Below are 24,760 nucleotides of genomic sequence, written 5' to 3' on the forward strand. Positions count from 1 at the left end.
TATTAATACAGTTGAACTATACTTCACGGTGAATCCTAAAACAAGCTATAAGCTGCATTGGCATAGCAATACAAGTGTTTCTTACAGGATTTTTGTTAAAACTGTGGTGGGTGGACCTCGATCCTTCTAGGGGGGTTCGGGGGCATGCCCCCCCGTAAGAAAATTTTGTGCATTTTAATGTTAAATTCATCAATCTGGTGCACTTTGAGAGTTCAAAATTAAAAGCTCCAACCCATATTCAGTGTGCCAATTAAACAAAGAAAAATTCAAACCTCTTTTAGTTACAGTGTCTATTTACATTACACCTACTACATATAATATTAATCCAATGACAGTAATTGCCATATTTTGTAAAACAAATGCACTAAAAAATAAAGGAAACTTTCATAATTAGTTTTGTACCAATTTCTATACTTGAAAGAGATAAGCACATAATCTTTTATTTTGACGCAAACTGCATCAAGCTTTTATTTTGGCGGAAAACATGGTTTACAAACGCCTCTCATTAAATTTCTAGTGAATTGCAGTAATTGTCAACTATGCAGATGTGGAAATAATCTGTAACTGGGTTATGGGTTCCTACACTCATGACATAGCCTAAGTGTTTTGAAAGTAGTTCTGCTTACCGCGGACTCTACACTTTCTCATCTCTCTCCTGATCCTCCTCACTATCATCATCTGCAACAGGAGCTGATGAAGGTCAGAAAACATATATTTTGACACATAAAGCGTCTGCTTTAAGGGCCTGGTTCTATTTTTTCACGCTATTTCTCTGCACATTCCTTGCGTTTCTTCTCCATCTCGCTGACTATTTTGACAGATACACACGGACACTGCTGCACGCTCGCTCACTCGTTTAAAGTTGTGATTGGGCCAGCCCAGTGTCAATCAAGAAAGGAACCAATGGGCCGCTGATCTACGTGTTTCATGTGCTGGTCTGTCAGAAAAAAAAAAAACTAACACTGACTTTTTTGGACCAATGCATTACACCGGCACAAACCCAGCGCCGCCAATTAAGCAAAACAAAACCAAACGAATGGGCCACCGATGTACAAATTTTATGGGCCGTAAAAAAAAAAAAAAAAAAATGAGTATGAGATGTATCGGCCCGAAAAGCACGTCGGCCCACCGGGAAAATGCCCGGTATGCCCAATGGCCAGTCCAGCCATGATGTGGACTTAATAAATCCTTATCTTGAGCAAAATAAGCAAGCTGACATTCAGTACAACCTGTGTCTTTTATTTAGAATACATACAAATGTAATTTACGTCTTTTAGTTTGTCAAGAGATTTAAAGCACCGTTTTTGAAGAGAGCGCATGTGCGAACGTGCTCTTCTATGTGAGAACGAGCCTATGATTGAATCTGGAAATAAAGCAAAATAACTGAGAAAAATTCGAAATAGTCCTCAGATGTCATGTCTGTAATTTATAGCAAAACATCTAGCGTTAATTCGATCTCAAACAGTTTCATTAAAAGAAGTTATTACTCCACCACGTGCGTGACGTCATAAACCAACGTGGTTGAAGGACCACTTTGCGAAAATACGGTTTCGGGAAACAGCAGGGGGGCAGGGTTTTATATTATTTTGAAGTTTCCCCGGGCGCGCCATTGGCTAGCAGACCCCCACCTGCTGTTAGCATCCCATTGACATTTTGGCGTCACTTTGACAACGAATAACTTTACATCTGAGGCGTTTAAAGATTCAATTTGTCCATTATTTATTTCTAAAGAAACACGAAAATGTATAAAAGGCTCCATTACCTTGTAGCTTACGTTATGGCCCCGTAGAAGCAATTTTTGTAAAAATAGGCTAACGATTGCGTCATAACCACGCGACTCTCTGTCGCACAGTAGAGAAATTACCGTATGGACAGGAGGAGAAGCTCGCGGGCAATCGGGGGGACGTGGAGGCAAAATGACAAAATAATTAATCAGAATACTTAGCAAAAGTTGCTCCTGCTCCTAGCTCATGGACACCTCCTACTCACGCTCTCCGTCTCTGCAAGTTTCGGAAGGGAATGATTCAGATTTCTCTTGGCACAGCTACTAGAAGACAGACAGGTTGCTCACGTCACATCTACGTCGTCAAGCTCAGTTTGAGTCTGCGCAGTACGCTCGACCATCAGGAAGTAAGAGCTTCTAATTGACTTCACTTGTCTCCGTTGAATCCAATGGGGTCGCTGTGTCCAGTTTATATACTGTCTATGGGAAACAGTCGTGACTAGCAAGTTGATTTCTTCAACCATGCATCCTACTATGGTAGTTAAGCAGCAAGTTATGTCGTTGTTCGGGAAACGCACCCCTGTGCATCAGGTCTTAAAGTGAAAGCAGCCTAATATACCTGCTGCCAAATTATGAGATAATATTAAAAATATCTATATGGCAGTTTTTCCCCATGGTATCGTTGTCAAAATTGTGGCCAGTGAAAATGCTGAGTGGCTAACTTTGAAAAACCACTACCACAGTGGCTGTGGTGACCATAAAAGTTAATGTCAAGCCCTGGATATAATGCATTAAAGAATTTGGGCAATTAATTGCTAACTTGGAATTTCATACTATCAGAGCAACTTGAGATTGAAGAAGCCTAGCCTATGTAACATATACAGCATATGTTCTTTGTTGTTCTGTTTTATTATCATGGTGTTTTGGTTTCCCCATTATCCTGCCTGTTTTCCTATTTAGTGAATTCAATGTACTCTTCCTATTTATTTTCCTATTTCCTGGTTATTAATTATTTCCCACACATGTTCCATTTGACATTGATTACGCATGTATTTAAGCCCTATGTTTCCCTAGTTCCTGCATGTGTCCGGTTTGTTCAGTGTGGTTGAGAATTAGTTTACTCCTGTGATCTCCTTTTTTGAAGTTAATAATCGTTTGATTCGCTTGATTCCTCGCCTTCATGCACATTACAACAACAAACCGTGACAGCCTATAAAAAAAATAAAAAATTACAGTAAAATACAGTAAAAAGTTATTGATGAAGATTAAAATGAAGTATGCTTTACAAGAAAATACCATTTCTACTTTAAAACTCCTCGTATAGTGGAATTTGCTACTTGCTGTTTCTTTGCAAACATTTGTGAAATTTACTAGCAAATGATTGAAAATTGTTTCTACACCAATTTTTTTTCAGTGTACCTTTGTGTTTTTGCGAGTCCGCAGTCAACTAACTTTCAGTAATGACTTTCAGTCTCACATTTGTGACTTTATATCTCATAGTGTGCCCTTTTATCTCACAATTATGACTTTATTTCTCAAAACATGACTGCAGTTATCGTAACTGTGACTTTATCTCAAAATATGACAATTTTTTCCTCACAATCGTGCATTTATTTCTTATTTTGGACTTTTTTTTATTTTACTCTGAAGCAAAAACTTTTTTTTTTTTTAAATATGCAATTAATTAATTGGTTAATCATTCATTTTATTTAAGCAATGTAATCTATTGACTATTACATATATTAAATCACTTTATCTATTGAAAAAGAAATGAAAGGGAAAAAGGATAGGTTGTCAGATCTCTGAAGATAAATTACTGCTAATTAACCACAGATTGCATCTATATGTACAATTAAGAGCCATACACTGCACCATGTGTTTTATCTGTTCTTCCTGTCAGTGAAAATACAGAGATGCCTCAGCTCCATTCAGCGATAAGCCCACTCCCATATGCGTGGGGATGGTGATTGATGGCTGGGATATAGTGATCATCAAACAGGAGGCTGTTTTTTCCTTAAAGCAGGTCGGCATAGACTGCTCAACCCCGGCAGCAGGAGCTTCTGTTTAAAAAGGCTGTCAGTCCAAAAGAACACGCTATCCCACAAATCACAGAGTGACTCAATGTACTCTTAGCCCATCTGAACAGAAGCTGCTGCAATCATCTAAAAACACCTCCAGTTAACTGAGTCATTATGGATATTTGTGCTTCAGGATTATCAAAAATACGTAACGGTCCACCTACCAGCCAAGTGTTGGTTTGGCCTTAGAGCCTTCAAAGTTGAAGGAGAGAATGAATATTGTGCTTAAAGGGAAAGTCCACCCAAAAAAAATGAACATTTTGTCATTGTTTACTCACCCTCATGTTGTGCCAAGCCAGGATGACTTTTTTTTCTTCTGTGAAGCAAAAAACTTTTTTTTTTCAAGTGTTGTGCTTCACAGAAGAAAAAAAAAACTACTTTTTAAAATAAAATTCAATTAGCAAAGACTAGGAATAAGAAGAAGAAGAAAAAGATACATACGGCTTGTGCTCTATATTTAATTTATGAAGCCACAAGTTTTGAGGAAAACTGTGATGAACAAATTTAAAGAGATATTTCACCTAAAAATCTAAATTGTCATACCATCATGCCAATAAAAACCAGAATGATTTGTACTTTCTTTTTATATATATATATCTAGACCACTTATATCTAGGCCACTTTTTTCAATATAATTTAATTGAGTGAGGATTGGGGATGTCAAGCTCCAAAATGACAAAAATACACCAATAGAGTGTCATATCATTACTTGTGCACTCTATTTAATTTCTGAATCCATATGAAAGCTTTATGGAAAGCAGAGAGACATTTAAAGGGATAGTTCTTTCATTATTTAATCACCCTCATATTGTTTGAAATGTGTATGACTTAGGCCTACTCTTCTACGCAACACAAAAGTCTTGACTCCATTGACCATTGACTTTGATTGACTTCTTTGGTTTTCTACAGAAGAAAGTCATACAGGTTTGAAATGAGTAAATGAAGACAGAACTACCATGTTGGGTGAACTATTCCTTCAACATGATTTGAGGACGTTCTTGGAGCAACATCCTTACTGGTCCTGGAAAAATATTTGTATCAACCAGGATAGTAAATTTCGTACTATCAGAGCAATTCAAACTTGAAGTAAACGACCACTTTCTTGGTTTTGCTTGTGCACAATAAACTGACTACACTGTTAAAAAAATATTTTTGGTTTCATTTAAAAAAGTATGTCACCTGGTTGCCTTAAAATTTTAAGTTAATTGAAATTAAAAAATTAAGTTAATGCAATGAAGGAGATTGATTTTATCAACAGAAATTATGTTATCTGAATCGCATAAATTATCGAAGTTGATTTGACAAAATAAACAAAATGTTGTGATAACAAATCATGAAAATATTTTTTTTACAGTGGCAACTCGCCTGTATACCGAGAAATAAATTTGCAACTGTTATGACAATTATGAAAATTAAGTTGCAATTATACAGTGAAATAAATTACTTTATTTCTCGTAATTGTGGCTTTATCTCACAATTGAGATCATCTTGAGATCACAATTGAGATCATAATGTGACTTTATACCTCAAAATTATGACTATTTCTCAGTATTTTACTTAATTGTTTGAAATTGTTGTATGCAGTATGAGGATATGATGGACTTGTCGATCCATGACAAGTTCTAAAGAGTCCAGCATTTCTTTTTTGACCACTCAAGTTATGTGATGATTCATCTTCATCTCAGCAGCCAAAAGGAACCGACGGGCCATACTGGGTTTGAGTGACCCACTTTACCCTATATGTCAACAAGTATCAAGCAGTCCATCCTTCTCGTCCAGCCAGGGTTTCATGCTCCGGGGATTCATGGGTAACATGGCATGCTGGGTAACTCCAGCGATATTGTCAACAGCCGTCTGGTGTCTCTCCACCCTCTCTGAAAACCAGGAGGCGTCACGGTCAGTCAGCCACCAAATGCTGGCATAAATCAACACTGTGACTTCCCAGCCACTGGCCCTGACTCCATGGCTCTGCATAGCTTATAAGGTGTCATACTTGTCATGCAGCAAGGGTACATGGGTTTCATTTCAAGGACAGAGGATCAGGCTCCTGAAGGAGTCTTGACTGTGGCACTGGACCTGAATGCGGTCAGGCCTCAAGTGTGTACGACTGCTGAGTGGATTCAAAGGCTTTAATGGTTTTAATAATGAAAAAAAGATTGTCTTTTAAAGGCGAAGTTATCACTAACAGCACGAAGCGGAATTGCAAAAATGATTGTTTTCAAACATGTTCAGGAAACACTGTTTATCTGCCATTGGTCAAACAAAATGATAGCTCCACCCCAAACACACGCCATTGGTTGAGCCGCTGTTGCTGTGTGAGGCAACACACACACAAACAAAATGTTTTGGTAGCCTCACCGAGACATATTGTTTGAACTTGTGTAGTTGTTTCATGTTAAGTCTACTTTACACACTTTAGCTTTAATTGAACTTTAATGAACTTTATTTTATGGACTATAGTTTTTAAACCTGTAGATGAACTAAACTGAAATGCAGGTTCAAATGCAGATAAAAGCCTTTTGAAGGTGATGAAGATCTGCTTTTGTAGGATTAGTTCCAGAAACCACCGACAGAGGGCTCTACTGAGTCCTGTCCATGAACTCTGTGAAGGGAAGAACGGTCACTACAGGTTCACGTGGCGATCAGACAGATTTCAGCCAGAGGTCAAAGTATTTTAAGTAAAAAACGTTTTTTTTGAGAACAGTGCACACACTTTGGTTTCCACAAACATCTTTATTTGGCTTTGAGGGCATTTCGGATCAAACCTCCTAAATTTATTCTTGTGTTAATTGAATATGCTATAATGTTAGCATGCTAAAAAATACTATTATTTAATTAAAATACACAAAGCAAATATACAATATATGTTTCTTCAGTGGTAATTATTCTTGCTTTTGACATGTAACTGGTGTGCAATTCCTAGCATATTGCTGCTGTGTGTAAAGTATAAATGTGGGCATATTATTATGTGATTTCGGATGATCAGAGAGTGTGTGCTTTAGTGCATATCGGAGGCACAGTGTCACTCTTGGAACTCATGTGATGAACTTAACTAAAGCTGTTTTTAAGTGAGTCTGCTGAAAGACAGAATGCGAAATACGACTTTGTTATTAATGGTGATAATAAAACAAGCATGTCGCTTGGTTGGAGTTATTGAGGAGAGGTGTGTTATTACTACTATTTTTTTATTTTTTTTGGTGGACAATAAAACAGGGGAAAAAATCTGATAGACTTACTTTACTTTGAAGGATTAAAACCACTGACAACATCTTAGAACCGAATAGCAACAAGATAAAAAAATGGCTAGCTCCTAGCGCACTCAGAAAATGCTACGGGTGCTTCCCAAGTGGAAGACTTCATCCTTGTGAGACTGTGTCCTTCCTAGTCCAGTCTTTCAGAGGCTTGTAGGCTAGAGTCCTCCTCAATTGAACGCTATATGAGACGGTCTAGTAAGTGCGCATGGCTACGTCATTCCCACCCTTGTGGTCACAGTGCAAAAATACTATTAAAATTATAATTTAAAAAAATACTTTAACCCTTTATTTTAACTGCCTTTACATTAATGCAGTATACTCAAAAAAGTGATCATGGACATTCATTGGATGACCATAAATCACTCTTTTTAGATCAATTAAAATAATATACATTTATAGGTGGATGTATTTTTGTTTTGTATACAGGTAATGACACCATCTGTGTTCTCCCAGTGGTTTACATTTGTTTAATTTACAACAAAACAAAAGAAAATATATTTTTTTGTCTTGCATTATGTATTGAAATTGGACAAGCTCAGTGCCGATTCATTTTCGGCTAATTCTTTTTGGTGAATTGGAGTGTGAGCAAATGATTGTGGGTGATTGGAGGACGTGAAGAATTCACTCACTCGTTTTCATTCACTCCTTCAAGTGGACTATATTAGTGGAGTAAGGAATAAGGGGGTGAATTGGAACAGAGCCCAATTGTATTCAGACACTGAGTGCGCCGCTTTTGCATAATTTGTACTTGCTGTTTAATAATCAAACTCAGCTCCAATTATGAACCTTAATTAAACAATTTAATAATCAAGTAAAAAATAATTTATACCTGTATGATATTATGCTGTAGCCACATTGGACCAGCGGCGGCGACATCTTCTGGCGAGACACGGGAATTAATTCGACACGACCCTCACAGTGCATTATGGGTATTCTCTAGCCGTTGAGCATACATCGGTAGCATACACTGAGGTGCATTGTGGGATTGAATGAGCGCACTCAATATCATCCACTATGGTTTCGGACACCATTACAAATGGCTGTCCCCTCAAAATGTGCTCTATTTAAGGGTATGGGAGCAATTTAAGACACAGCCTTGATGCATCCTTCCAAACAGGCCGAATGAAGGACACAAAACGAAGGCTGCCTTCAAAGGATCCTTTAAATTGAGATGTCCTTTGACGGAGCTTGATGACGTGGAAGCCGAGATATGCAGCCTTCCAAATGATGAGCACCCTTAAAACTATATAGCAACATATTAAAAACTAGCAAGGTCTCAGTGAACACTCATAAAACTGCCTAGCAACATGCTAAAAACACTGAGAACAGCTTAGTAACCACTAAACACCTTAGAACTGTATAGCAACATATTAAAAACTAGCAACGTCTCAGTGAACACTCATAAAACTGCCTAGCAACATGCTAAAAACACTGAGAACAGCTTAGTAACCACTAAACACCTTAGAACTATATAGCAACATATTAAAAACTAGCAAGGTCTCAGTGAACACTCATAAAACTGCCTAGCAACATGCTAAAAACACTGAGAACAGCTTAGAACCGTAAAGCAATGTGTTAAAACACTAAGGGTGCGTCTCAACAAGCAGTATATCGTGTACACTAATTCGGGCACTGGTCTGGTGAGGACCCTGGCTCACTACACAGTGATGGTGACATGACAACATCCTTGTTGTACTAAAGCAGAACTGATATTCACATTTTTTTAAATGTTTTTTTTAAGGTACATTACGATGACCTGCAACATTACAGCTGTAAATTAATTCTTAATGTTAATGTTCAAAATATGTCTGGCGATGTTTATGCTGAAATATAATTAAATAATGGTTTGTTTTTAAAAAAACGCGCGTGAGTTGGCTCGCGTTATTTACGTTTCACGTTTAAGGGAACATCCTGGTTTTTACTGTGCATTGTGGGACTTTTTAGGGATCGAATGTTTCAGGTCGCTGGAAGGATTTCACAATTGAGACATCCCTTAAAAATGGCAGACTCCCTGATCAGTGCCCTGACGACTAAACTAGGGAGCTGATTGAGACGCACCCTAAGAACACCATAGAACCATTTAACAGCATGCTAAAATTAACACCAGAACACCTTAGCAACCACATAGCAACTCCCTGGTAACCCCACAACATCATAGCATTGTGGTTTTGCATGGACAAGCAACACCATAGCTTCTCTTTTTTTTCTGTACTTTGGTGGAATGTCGATGGTTATTCTTCCCAATGGCCCTGAGCAATAAGAGAGTGTTTACACAGACAGTCCCACCCCTCCTCTCATCAATAACTGCAACTTTTCACTGGCTGGCTGTGTTTCTAATGCACCAGAAGCAAAAAGTTTCCTCCAGATAACCGAAAACATTCTCACATTATCTTTTCATTTCTGTGCGTCAACACAAATTAATGTCAGGAAGAGTTTCAGAAAGTTCAACCGATTACGTTTAATTAAATCAGAGATTTTAATGCGTTAACACATTCATTATCGAAGCACGCGCAAGATTACGAGGTTACTTTCTTTCAGGTCCGCAGTGTCAGTCAAATTCTGAAATATGCTAAATAGAATTAGAAAAATTATAGTACTGATATTCATTGTGAAAATCACTTCTCAGTGCTTCTTAAATTTCTTACTGTGACAGTTTCTTCAAAGATTATGAGCCTGTAGTTAAACATCAGATGAATCATTTCTTCTGGGCTTTCCTCCGCCTTAGACTTGAGTGATTGATGAATCAAAAACTAATGCCCACAAATCAAAACACTAACCTTGCCACTTTTTTTTTTTTTTTTTTGCATCTAACCTAAATTTATAACATATTCTGCATCCTTGACTTTCATCTAAACCTCCACATGCTGAAAAAGAGTCTCATCAATTCAGAATCATTGACTTGCAGAAACATATTGTTCTTTCATAATATCAACCTTGACTTTCATTTTCCATTTTCATGAATATTATCATTGTGATATCTAAATGCATACACTTTAGGTTTAAATGACCTTTGATGCCAATAAAATTGAAATATGATTAGTATATATGACATTTTTATTCTAGATATAAAGAAGAAACGGTGGCTTGAATGTCATTGCACTGAATGTCACCTCTACAAAAAAAAAAAAATCATAAAAAAAAAAAACACGCTGTAAACTAGATGAACATGTTTTCAAAGACACAGTTATATTTAATTAAAAATAAGAACATTGATTAAAACCAAATGAAAACAAGATAAAGCTTTGATGTTAGTCACACTTACTGAGAGTCTAATACTGTTTTAACTCCACACACTTTTCTGCATTTGATCATATGGACTGTTTCAAAATCAAATGTGATGCAACCAAAGTTAAAAGAGAAGTGCTCCGAGGGTACAGGCTTTGAAAAGTGTTTCAATATTATCAAATATGAGCAGATATGAGATCAAGTGAAGTCTTGAATGTTACATTCATTTCTAAGCATGTGTTTCACTTCCATGCCATCTTCCTCTTAACACTTATTATGCAATATTGAGTATAAAGAGATGATTAGCTGTATAGCGAATAAGACTGAATACAGGATATGAAGTTTGAGTAAACTGAAGTCAGTAATTTGTCAAACTAAATGAAAAGAAGCAAGGCTAACCTGAATCGCTGGGAAATCTTTATTTGCTTGTTTTTTTTGTTTTTTTTTTGTTCACTCTAAAACATTTATGATATTATTCAGTAATTCTAATTTGTGTTGTGTACTTTCATTTCTGGCTTTTCAAAAACCAAAGATCTGATCCATCTGAGTTTTTATGAGCACAACCAGGTTCAAAGAACGGTAACCTACAAACTGTAAACAGGCACATCTGTGACTGCAGAACTCTTGCAGACTGTATAACACATCGATTCAAAGGCAGAACAACACAACGCAAATCATTTTGTGGTTTGTGGTTGATAAAATTACATTAAAATAGGTGCAAAAATGCCACTTGCCTACTGTGGAAAGGCCATACGCTGATGAAATATGTTGCTTTTTCTCGCTCTGTGAATTTTACATGAATATACCCACTTTATCTTTATATCTAACCTTGAAACTATCCAAACCATATGGTGGAGTTCTAGACATGTCACATATTGCACATTATTCAGTATGCTGAAGGATAAAACAATCAATAATGAATGAATACTTGGCCACGAAAGGGGCCAAAAGTGCTTGCCCTTGTTATAAAGCCTCTACGTCAAACCTTTACTTTTATATAAAAAAAAACTAAACACATTTTATTATTGTTATACCTTAACACATTGTTAGTTATGTTATAGTCATGTTACTCATTATAATGAATCAAATGTATGATATATATATATATATATATATATATATATACCTTTATAAATAATAGGCCCTATAGATGAAATAAAATAAAATAAATATTTTTTTTTATTATATAAAATACAGTGGTTCCAAAAGTAGACAGTTGAAACACACCATTTCAAGTTTGTCACCTTTTTAAATAATCTTTAATCATCTAATATATATATATATATATATATATATATATATATATATATATATATATATATATATATATAGTGCTGTTAATTGTTTAAAAAATAACAAATTCTGTAATTAATCATGATTATTTGTGCCTAACGTTAAAATGTGTAATATGTTTTTATATTGTAATTCATAATTTCTCATTGAATCTCCAAATTAATGGAGAAACATAAATAACAGTATATTTTAAATATTTGTTTAATGCCATTTTTGACATTTACTATAGGGTTTTAAAAAACACAACAACTTTTATTTAAGTGAACTAAAAAAAATATTTACATAAACCCATTATATGCAATATGTTATTTATATTATTATTATTATTATTTTGAAAAGAAAACTTAAAATAGCTTTAGATGGAGTGTAGGCCATAGGATATTCATGCACACTAACCATTTTTTTTCATTCTTATATATCTATAATGCATTTACACTTACAATAACAGTGATGTGAAGGGAAGAAGGTCCGTCCATGTCATAAAGCAAGAGGGTTGAACCATAGATGGGTTGAACTTTGTCAAGGGCAAAAGAGTTCAAAGATAAGACTACCCGCCTCCCCAAAAATCCTCCACTGCCTGAACGCTTCCGCGGTTCCCTTAAAGCACCACGCTGTCATTTAAGAACAAACATGAAAAGTGAGCGCAGGAAGCCACATGACATGACATCCTCTCGTTTTTAGATGGGCAGGGCATAAAAACATGACCTGTGTGTCTCAAATGACAGTGCAACACAAACCGCTGCTTATTGCTCCATAGTGAACGCGGCAATCTCGCGCTTTGACTTTAAATAAAGGAAGGACTCGCTGCTCGATTGCTCTGGTCTGGCGCGAACATGGCAGATTCAGAGGATAATGTTACAATTCTTCACTTGAAGTCTCTTCTGCAAATGGACCCTTACCTCAAACCCTTTGAAAAGGACTTCCAGAGGAGGTAAAACGCTCTTTTAAGAGTTATTTGCATCTTGTCGCTGGGTAATGGTCCTTTTCCCGTCCCAAATGCACAATGACTCGCATGTCTGACTGTCAAGCCCTTCACACCCGGTGCTTATGAGTTGTTATATTAAATCAGTGTAGTGTCCATTAAGAGACAGCTGCTGTATGCTCGCTGTCTGGATGTGTCAGTGCTGTGAGTGCCCTAATGAATATGTAAATATGGACATCTGATGATTACTATATGGAAGGTATGACAGTCCACTTCTTTGCAATGAACACGTTTCAACTCCAGGACCAGCACAAATATGCTTTAAGGCAGTATAGGACAGTAATTTATTAGTGATTTAAAAGTGCGTCATAGTCAGAGCTGACAATTGACACTGTTCTCACGCTCTTACGCCACACACTCACTAGTGTACAGCAATGGCAATAATAATAATAGATTAAATCGGTTACAGCTTAGTCTTACATCATTATGAATGATTATGAATTTTCAAGTAGCCAGCACTAGTCATTAAGGATTATGCAGACACTTAGGGTAGGTTGGGGTAAGATGGACACCCCCTCATAAAAACCCAGAAATGACAAACCCTTAATCTGTTATGTCAGAGCAGTTTCACTGTCAACCAACAACAGTGAGTTGAAACTTTAAGTAATACACCAAAAAAAATTAAAACAATAGGACAAATACAACAGAAAAAAAAAAAAAAATGAATGAAATGAACAATTTAGCCTGCTACTAATAAAAGCCTACTATACAGACATTGAATAAACTAATCACATGTAAAAAATAAAATAAACAAAACTGCATAGTCTTTACTGTATGAATTAAATATACATTGATTCTTATTAAAGTTACTAATGTTATTCAGTGAAGATCATTGAATGATTCTTTCATTTTCTTTTGTTTGATTAACATTAAAGCTACACTGTCATTTTTTAATTTGATTCTTAGCAAAAAACACTTTGTTCTTTCAAAATGATATGTGCTCATTCATGTGTAATTACTTCTACCAACTAATCAAATATTCTCGTAAGCGTAGAATCTGCCATTCAGAATACATATGAGCGAGTCGCTCGAATGGCGGCAGCCATGATCTTGAAAATACATTAGCCAAAGAGGGACATACCTGGAAATTCAAGCTTCGCCTTTTGTGCTTTTACACTCAATGGCACTGTGATGAATATGAGTGGGAGATTACTCACTCACAGAGAAAATTATGTAGCCTACGCTGTAAACATTGCCTTACACTATTAATCTTGTACAATATACAGAATAACGATAGCACTGATACCCGAAGATGGATATTTTGACACATTTTTGCATGTATTTGTCAGTTTAATTGTGTGCCCGAGGCCCAAAGTAGTGCCATTGGGGTGTTGCCATAGAAAACACATAAATTCGAGTCACGAACCGCTCTGAGTAGGATATAACGTCACAGATTTTCATTTCTTTCAAATTATAGTTGCCACGGTGTGAACGTAGCATAAGCTTGTTGTTTTGGTTCAGGAGGAACTGTAAAAGGTGGCTGCTGTTTCGGTTGTGGCGCTCTGTGACTGACGTCTGTCTAACTCTGCATATACATATGAATACATTAGACCACTTAACTTAGTGATTGCTATCAGGATGTGAAGAGACTTTCAACCAGCATAAAATAGTTTCTGGAACAAATCACCTACCCTACCTTTAATTGATCTAATTTTGTGTCTTCTGGTGAATAGTGATCTATGACCTTGTATTATGTTGAATATGTTTTTTTTGTGTGTCTATTTGTTAATGAGGGACTTGTGGACACATCAGTGTTTTTAGATTTGTGGAGTAAAAGTTTTTATTTTGAAGTAAAAAGATTAAATCAGGGCTCGACAGTACGAGCATTTCACTCTCATCGACTAAAAATAGATATGTGCGAACTGTACAATGTAGGTTTTTTTAACAAAAATGTTTTTTAAACAACTGCGCTGAACCAATGTTGTCTGTTGAAAAAAAGAACAATCACGTGATCCACACAAATGCGCCTTCTAGATGTTACTAGACACCATTAAAAAAAAAAAAAAAAAAAAGTCAAGTAAACACGCAGTGAGATAGATAGATACGCAACATACATAAAGTTAAAGTATGAAGCCTATTAGGCATCATTTCAAAAGACCAAGTGCAGAAACTGAAGTTACGACAGAAACAGTCGACACTAAGGAGGAAGGCAACAAAATATAACATTAACTGAAGGACCAGGCGGCGCCGGCGATGGAGGATGAACTGGTATCGTCGGTGCCGCCTGGTCCTGAAAAAACATTTTAATCCGCAGTGGCAGAGAACATGCAAGGAGACGTCACAAAGGGACAACTCTATGCAAAGTTGCAAACATACTAGTTTTATATCATTTGAAACCGCTATGACAGCAGGGAAGATGCATGGGCTTTAATTTGCGTTATTTTAATGTTATGTTTATTTTTTTATTTAAAACCTACCCAGTTCTATATTAATATTATTATATTAGGCTAAGTGTGTAACCCGCAGCATCCCCTGACCAAATTTGCCCACTGGCATCTGTCCATCATCATGCCCTCATAAATAATCCCCATACTGACTGACTTCATCACTCCGTCTTCTCTCCACCAATAAGCTGGTGTGTGGTGGGTGTTCTGGCACAATATGGCTGCCGTCACATCATCCAGGTTGATGCTGCACATTGGTGATGGTTGAGGAGCTTCCCCCCTCCATATGTAAAGTGCAGAGAAAAGCGCTATATTTAACAAATTATTATAGTTAGTGTCCACCACTGCTGTTGGGTATGCAGATTTTCTGTATATATAGCATAAATGTAATGTTGTTAACGTTTTAAAATCTAATATTTATGTTACATCCTGTCTTTTAAGATGCTTTCAGGCAGCATACTGTAGATGTATCCCACATATGATATGATACAATATTATATCCCATCCCGCAATCCTGTTGAAGGATCCAAATTTAAGAATATGTTTAAGATCTGCTGATCTTACTTCCTTACATAACATCACATGAAAAACTAAGGTGAATTACACTGTATTGGGCATTCAAGGTGAACATGATGGCATCAATTTACTGATCAGAAGTTAGCTTTAAGTCAGCTGTCTAAACATTGTAATAGTCAGGGGTTTTGTTAGCCTTTGATCTTCCAACTAAGAGTTGAACTGTGTGTGAATGTTACTAGTCTTAGTTCTCGTGACCATTTGTGTTTATACCATTTGGGGAGCTCAGTTGGGGGTAATTGCCTCTATTGTCTTTAGCAGTAGTCATCCCTAAAGGCTGTGTGTAAGTTCAGAACCTTAAGGGACAGCCCACTGAAATGCCTATAAAGAAACCATGTAAAGTTACATTAGTTAGACTGATTTGGGAAGAACTGCAGCCGCGTCAACGCGAAGTCCTCAATAAAGAATAACTTTGTTTGAACGTGATCCCCAACGTCTCCTGGTCTCTTGCTTCGACGAAGAAAAAGTTTTCAACACTGTGCATGCAGTTGGTGGAAAGAATTGAAATGGCATCTGATGGCATTTATTATTGGCCTCTGTTACATGGCAAGGGTCAATGTTCCCGTTGGATTCTCCCGACATTGGCACTGTAATGAGATCATGTGACAACACAACAATGTAACATACTATATTCTTTATAACTGCATAAATTGCGAACCATTTATATAGCCATACAAGAATGCTTAAAGGGGTGGTATAATGCCCTTTTCACAAGATGTAAAATAAGTCTTTGATGTCCCCAGAGTGTGTTTGTGAAGTTTTAGCTCAAAATACCCCACAGATATTTCTATATAGCATGTTAAAGTTGTCTCTTTTTGAGGGTGAGCAAAAACGCACCATTCTGTGTCTGTTCCTTTAAATGCAAATGAGCTGCTGCTCCCGGCACAGGGGGCGGAGCTTCAAGAGCTTGCACTCACACGGACATGCACTGAAAATTTCAAAAACTTTTTAGCCTTTTATGTTCAAACCGGAGTCAGACAATGATGGAGAAGCAACAGGACATTTCTGAATGGTTAGTTGATGAATTTATGTAGCTTATGTGTAGTTATCTTTTAGTCATTGATTAGCATATTCTGTCATGATAATCTTTAAATCACGTTCCCGGGGGCGGGTTTATGTTAATTCCGGGAGGAATGTCGTGTAGTCCCAGCCGTTTGTTGTAGTCCTTAAAGCTATTTCTTTAAAAGCAAATATCTCCCTTTGCTTTGAACCTTGAGCGTTGTAACTTTGCAGATGTTGTTTATGCTCAAACAGCAACATTACACACTAACTAAAGTTAAAAAAGTGAAATCATAATCAACCACCCCTTTAAAATGAATGGAAAGATAAATATTATTAGCTGCACGTATTAATACGTAAAGACCTACAGGAAAGTGATGGAGGACTTGAGGTGACCACCTTGAATTTCTAATTAAAATGTCACTCATAATTATAGTTACAGTTTAACAGTGTTATATTGATGCACAATTGGTACTCCAGATTCTGATTGCTTATGCCGGGAGACTTTGAGTGCTCTGTACCAATTAGATGACACTTAGCAATCCAGAGAGTGGCACTGTCAGCAACCGTATGCTCACCACTCGTCACTTTAATGCATGGTATATACAGGGTCCTATGGCACCATCTTTACATTTTTATTATAATGATAACAATACCTAATTGCATTGTTGCACACATTAAGTGTGCATGGCACAGTCTGCATATTTATGACTCAACATTCTCCATTCATTAGTGCCAAAGAGACCACTGACAAGTGAAATGGAGTTCTTCATTATCGTTTTAATTAACACCGAAGTCTTGAGGGGTAGCCATCGAGGTATCTGAAAACATAGTACATGGTTTCTAATTTTACCCCTCTCTGCGGAACTGGTTTCGAAAGTGGAATAATGTTGTGTGAAATGTGTGTCACGGATTGACTCAGAAAAACCACATGGGATGTAAGAAACTAAGATTATTATGGAGACTATACTCTTCTTAGCGTGTTCCGTAAAACTCTTTTGAAATGAAGGTTAATAACATATCATATTTCTGTGCTACTTTCATTTGCTCTGGATGAGAGAGCCCATAGGAATGGGCAATTGCAAATGAGAACTCTTAAATATCTCAATTGTTTCTCCTAGATTGCAGTGATAATTATAGAGAGCTATTTGAGAATTTTGCATAATCCTTTTACTTCTTTATTGAAACCCATTTCCGTCACATAAGGGAAAAAAATGCTTTGGTAAATCATAATTGTGACATAAAAAGTGATAATTATGACAAAAGGTCGAAATAAAAGTTTAAACTATGAGACAAAAAGTCAAAATTGAGAAGTCGAAATTATGAGAAAATGTCAAAATTATGAGATACATTGAGTCAATTTTGACAAAGTTGAAATTTACAAATTAAAAAATGTATATAAAAAGTAAAAATGATGAGATAAAAAGTCTTACTTATGACATACAAAGTTGAAATTGACTAAGTTAATAATTATGAAAAGAGATTTGACTTTAAGTAATTGACTTTTTGTCAATTTTGATTTTTTTTATGTCATAATTATGATTTACCAAAGCATATTTGTTCCTTTATGTGAATTCTATATTTCAGCATTAATCCAGACTCCAGTAATCTCATGTCTCCTCTTGCATTTCAGAGGAGATATCAAGAGCATATCAAACAGTACTCATATTTGCCAATTGATATTAATGTTTCCAATAATTGCTCATTGAATTATTTCAAAACTAATTTGTCTTAATTTATTTGAATGTACATAAAAACGATAATTTTTTTTTATGTTTAGGAGAAACATCTACAGCTGTTTTTATTTATTTAAATTAAATAGTGTTTAAAAATGTTGCAAGCCAGATTCGACCTTGCATCACTGTCATATGCACCACAGCTCCGTATATTGTGCGCTGAGTTTGTTATGCTACAGCAGTGATGAAGATCCACTAGATCTCCTGACTTATGTAAGCAATACATTTTCTTGTAGTAACTGAATCAACGTTAGGTGGAAGTGAAGTTATTTGGAAGTAAGATGAACTTTGTTTTATTGGTTTTTGGTGGTGAAACCCTCTTATTGAGCTCAGACGGATTGCAAAGGGTCGTGCTCTGATAAACAAACACTCTAATAGAGTGAACAGAAGGCTAACAAAGGCTAATAATTTACATGTTGCCCTGAATATCAGTAATCAGCATGGGGAAACAGCCTGCAGAAGCTGTTTTTCACCTGATCTCTCATAAATATTTAGTTTAGCAAATTGCCCCTGCTAGCATAATGAGATGATGCAAACTTGTAAGCATTTAAGGTGTATAACAACTAAACAAATATAAACGAGGTTTTGTCCAGAAAGAACATAAAATGTACACATTTGATGGGTTTCTGTTGTGATGCACTTTTTACACCGATTTTACTTTTTTTTTTACTTCTATTGTGATGTATTTCAGAGTGAAACTGAAAATTGAATGAAAAATATAGAGAGCGGAGCTTGTTTATATATTTTTATACAAATATAATGCATTTATAAAAAGAAAAGTGTCAAGAATTTGCTTTGTAGCACATGGAAGGCATTTTCTGCCAATTTTAAATAAATCAATTAAATTATAAAAATAAAAAAATAAAACCAGAACCATTTCATTATAGAAAACTGTACGCAAAAAATGAAAGTAATATTAAATGATTTAATTTTTTTATTTTAATTTTCAATGTGAAAATGCATCACCCCTGTCAAATTGAAAAATAAAATGTAATTGGTGATTTGAGTTTCATTTTCACTACAATCTCTAGGCAAGACTGCCAATAAAAGAAAAGGCAAACGTGAAAAAGAAACTGCAAATACAGTTTTTACAAAGCTTTTTTATTAATCCTCACAATAATAGTGACAATTCAAATTAAAATGTAAAGTTTAGTTTTCATTTCATTTCCTCTTTTATTTCACAGTTTTCGTTATCATTTTCAAAGTCAACCTGTATGCAAATTATATGTTAATGAGTGGGTGGGCTTCAAGTCAAAGTGCACGTAGAGTGTGTATAATGTTGAGATCAATAAATAAAAACAAGTAGAAATATTGTCATTTAAAAATTTATTATGAAGTTATTATAAAAATGTGTAATTTAAATGTAAGTGCCCCAAATAATCGATATTGGCCCTGTCCCAAATGGCACCCTAAGCACTTGCGGTTTTCCTACGAGTCTTCACTTTCTTAACGTAATGCCGCTTTGACTGTCGGGTAAGTCTGCTGCAGTGTGGGTTTGACAAAAGTGTGCATCGAGGGCGCATATCGACCGCAAAGGGGGCCTGAAATGACAAATGGGACACCCTATGGTCTCATGGACTTAATGGACACGCGCACGCGGCAGCCATTATAAGTCCACAAGACCGAAAGTGCATATGAAGTGTGCGGTTACACTTTATTTTAAGGTGTCATTGTTACAGTGTAATTAGATATTTAAGTACTGAGTAGTATTAATTAACTACATGTACTTACTATAGGGCTAGGGTAGGATTAGGATTTGGTTGAGGGTTAATTGCATGTAATTATGCATAATTTACTGTTATTACTACGGTAACATGTAACATATGCAACAAGGACACTGTAAAATAAAGTGTTACCAAGTGTGCCATTCATTGGCCAGAACTGAATCGAATCGAAATTGAATCGCAAGCTTGTGAATCTAAGTTGAATCAAATCGTGAAATTTGTGTCAATGCCCAGCCCTACTTTTTTTTTTAAATTCTGAATAGTACATGCATTTTGAATAATATATTATAGATTTTGAATAATGTACTCTAATAGTATGATGCATTAAAAAATGCTCAGAAATTATTGACATTCTGTGCTTTTTTTCAGTCGTTCATGATCAGTGTGTGTTTATCATGCTTTCCTTTCTTAGTATACATTTCTTTCTCAGACACTTTGATGTTTGTATACAGATTTCACATGTTTTTTGCCCTTAGAACCTCGAATTTCCCTTCAGTAGTATGGTGTTTTTTGTAGAATAAGTGTTTTTTCGGTGCATGTTTATGAGGTGACTGGATCTTGCTGAACACACATCTGTGTGTCACAGCCCATTCCAGCAGCAGCGCAGCTTTTGCGGACTCCGGGGAGCCCCGGGCGAGCCTCACACACCTGTCTGGCCCCTGAAATCCCCTCTCCTCCCCATATATAATTGTATATAGGCGGGTGCCAGCGCAATAGCTGCTCGGCTCTTGATCAAACCCAGCGTCAAGAGGCCCCTGAGCAACAGGAGTGTTTCTTATGAATGCAAGTGTCAAAATCAACAAGGTCTTGCGGGCAGCTCTGAATCACGCTGTGCATCACCAGAGGGAATGAAGTGTCAGGAATTCAGATGACTAAAAAGACTTGGTAAACTTCAAAATGGGATTGATATGTGTTGCCCTGTTCACTTGCTTTCGGAGCTTCAGAAATGTTGTGGTGTGGAACTTCTTAAATATTTTTTTTTAGATTATGAACCGTTGGTGCACAAAGTAGAACAAAAGCCTTCTTTTATGTCTTGAAGTGAGAGATTTTTGATTTTGCAATATTTCTTTCTGTGTAGAGCTAATTTGTCTTGGACTTTTTTTTTCACGGCTGTTTTTTTGTTTTGTTAAAATCTTACATTTTTGAGAGAAAAAATCAGTTTGAATAGCTTTCTGTAGTCCCCCTGTATTCAATACTTTTATCCCTTAAAACTCATCTTTGATCACCAAAATGACATATTTAAATGTTTTATCCTTGAAAAAAAATTCTTCATGCCTTAAATTAGCTTGAATGTAGCTCTATACCCTTGCCTCATTTAGTAGACCCGGTTCTATGAATATGCAAATTAGCCCCGCCTCCACTCACTCACATCAGCTCAGAGATCCACTCGATGATGATCACACATTGACTTGATTGGTTATAAGGTAGTTTGTGACGTCAGAAACACCCGTGATTTCAAACTGCATTTTTGAGACTGTCTTTGATTCACTGCCATTTTAAGGAGAACATTTTCAGCAATGGTGTTGACTTATGAATTTGTACATGGTTTGTCTTAAAGCATATTAAAAACATCACATATATTACAACGTTAAAGGGACACCAGGCAAGTCTGAGTGTTTTTTCTCTACGAAGCTCCCCCTAGTGTCTGGTAGTAAATGCTTTCAAACACTCTGTTGTAAAAACGAACTGTTGTCCCTCCCCCCCTCGCCACGAGCAACCCAGCTGATCAGCTGTCAACCCAGCTGAGCAGAGGAACAGGCTATTTCAAAACCAGTTAGGTCTACCGAGGCAAGTAAAGCAATATTTTCTTTCCAACTGATGGCGAATTTTTTAATTTTTTATTTTTTTTATTTTTTATTGTGTTGTCATGCATACTATTATTTTTACCGGGAACGAACGATATGAACGAGGCGAACTACTGCTTTGGTGTTTGTTTGTTTTTGGGAGAATGAGCATATATATATATATATATATATATATATATATATATATATCGGAGGCTAATATTTGTCTAAAGTTATATTAGTAAGGTCTATAAGTTAATCTGGTAGAATGACGGTTTACCTTTGCTTGTCTAAGAAAACATCAGAACGTTTTTTCTAGCTCGATCATGATATGTGCAACAAGTTTATTGCCTATTATCCGACGCGTATCTAGCGTACTAGTAAGCCCGTAACAGACAGCGATCATAATAAAAACCTTTACAGACAATAGCAAACATCCTGAGGTCGCAATTACTTGAAATTTAAATATTAAACACAGTTTATTCCAAAGATACTTACAAGTGCAACAGCAGGATCAGCATCCGTTTTGCAGGCTTCTGTTTCTCTCAGTTCTCCCCATTCTGAAAAAGCCGGTCCGATATTTACTCGAGTCTGACTTCTTGCTCGGTCAGTCTCCCGTTTCCTCTTTCATTGGTCCTCCGACAAAGATTTCCTAGCTTTCTGCATCTTTTTTACAGCCTCAGCCATAAATCAATCTATCGTTGCCCTTTGCTTATAGCTAGCCGGTGCTTGAATGGGGGCGTGTACGTGTGCAGTGCCGTCAAGCAATTCGTTACATCGCGAGACCTGATATCACGCGATACTTCCTGACGCCGACCCGCCGGCCCAAAGTTGCAAGTGAGTTTTTTCCGCTCTCGGGCACCAGGGGGGTGCGAAACCACCACCATTCAACTCGAAAAAAGTAATATAACCATTCCACTGACTCCAAAGCTGTTCAGTTAAGGTTAAAAAGTTACCTAGAGCACCTTTAAAAGCTTGATTTTCACCACGTGTCAGATGATTCCTTCCCAAATTGTGGGCCACCAGTCAAGGACACACCTTGACAAAAAAAAATTGCAATAAATAAAAATTATATTAATTGGAAGGAGTTTGTCTTCTGACCAATCTGAAGGATTTGTGAGATATTGTTAACTTGTAGAGCCTCAAACTGTATCATCAAATCAAGACAAGTGTAATAAAGCGAATGTTAACATAAGATAGACAGGAGTAGCTAACAACTGATAAATGAATACCACGAATACCATGAATGGATGAGGAAGTAGAATCTGGCGATGCGATATGTATCACAATATGGGAGTTATGATACGATACATTACAATTCTGTAAGAAAGGCAACATATTGCGATATTTCTCATTTTTTTAGGAAGATCTAACAAAAATAAAAAACTGTCATAAAGAACCCACAAGCACATGCATAAAACCCAAGCAAAAAAATATTTAATCAAAACAGTGGGATCTGCGTTTGCATTTATATCACTAGTATTTTTGCTTAGATTGCACAAAAAATAAAGTGCTTGCAGAATTCTTTGCTATCATAAATTCTTGGATCCTGCTTCAAAGGTTCACAGTTTTGATATTACACAACATTCATAGTCCACTTTATATTTAATACTGTAAAGTTGCTTGCTTTAAAGCAATCTATTATATAAAGCGCTATATAAATGAACGTGACGTGACTGGAATGCTGAATTGCATGGCTTGTGCAAACATATCAATATCTCTATGATCAGATGCTTTCTTAATTGTTTTCTCATCGCAGCATACATTTACATATTCTATCTAAACGCTCCGCAGCGTGGATGGCATTGGTATGTTGAGCTCTTAGATTCAATGTGTTTTCCGAGTATTGTATTTTAGCATGGCTTATTTTTCAAACAACATGACTCTTGCCAATCTCCTTAGTGGTTTCTTTATAGTGTGAAGCAAAATGGGTCTACACTTCAGCTCTGAACACCGTGGCGGGAGCTGGTATAATTCTATATTCTATATAATTCTAGTCTTGTGAGTTTGGTTTGCTAATGCTAATGCTAGCGATGCACTCTTGCGCTTCTTCGCGTCACAGTTTATGTTCTGAGATAGCGCTGCCATCTAGTGGTCAAGTTTAAACCAAACCCAAAGCAACTGACATGAATCTTGATGTAAATAAATATATAAATATTGATACAGTGTTTTTGAGAATCTATACAGTTTCATTTGCGTCTAACATGGTTGAGTAGGTATAGTAGACCCACCTGATTCACAGAGTAGTACATATCACAAATTTGCCTAATAGTGCAGCCCTAGTTTTGATTTATTCATCCTAATTAGGGCTGCACGATTTGGGGAAAATGTCATATTGCGATAATAGAGGTCAATATTGCGATATAATATACAAATGGTTTCATGAGTCAACTTGCTTGGTTCTCAAGGAAAATAAATGCACACACAGATTAGTGATAATCTGCCTAAAGAAAAAAGTTCTTTAGTCAAGAGCAGTGAGTGTTTTCTCTGTTCCCTTTGTTCTTTGATTAACTTTAGCGACAGATATAATTAGTGGCTACTGTGTACTGTCCCTTTAAGACCAGCCGCTGCTGTCAGAGACGCGGATCTCACACGCGCCTCATTCTTTCACGAGTCACAACTCTTCACGTTCATCATAAGACTACTCTTATGTTATTAAGATACTCGACAAAAAGACATTTTGGCATAATTGTGTGTGTTATTGTTCGTTCAAGCTCGAAAGAGAACTGTATTCTGGCATGCTGTTTTGTGCGCACGCACGATATTAGCGCGAGTCTTTCTGTGTGTCACAGTCAGGACATTCACAGGCAGCGCGTTCATTTTGGCATACATGTGTGTTGTTCGTTCTACAGCGAAAGAGAACTTGATACTGGCGCGCTGTCTGTACGATACTGGTGCGCGTCTGGGTTGTGTGTGTGTGTGTGTCAGGAGGACATTCACTGACAGCACGTTCTTTTTTGTCTTATCGCGCATGAATGGTTTAAAAGCATTTGCATGAATAAAAG

General features: G+C 36.5%; 1 protein-coding gene across 1 annotated transcript in view; it reads left to right on the forward strand.

Moving 5' to 3' along the window:
• Positions 1-12,183: 12,183 nt before the first annotated feature.
• gbe1b (glucan (1,4-alpha-), branching enzyme 1b) overlaps positions 12,184-24,760 on the forward strand; it is a 134,578-nt gene continuing 122,001 nt past the window's right edge. Inside the window, exon 1 of the mRNA XM_084126694.1 lies at positions 12,184-12,504. Coding sequence (XP_083982820.1) covers positions 12,407-12,504 — 98 coding nt within the window. The 5' untranslated portion in view covers positions 12,184-12,406. The remainder of the gene's footprint in view (positions 12,505-24,760) is intronic.

Source organism: Abramis brama (assembly GCF_963993115.1).
Source record: "Abramis brama genome assembly, chromosome: 10".
Lineage (NCBI taxonomy): Eukaryota > Metazoa > Chordata > Actinopteri > Cypriniformes > Leuciscidae > Abramis > Abramis brama.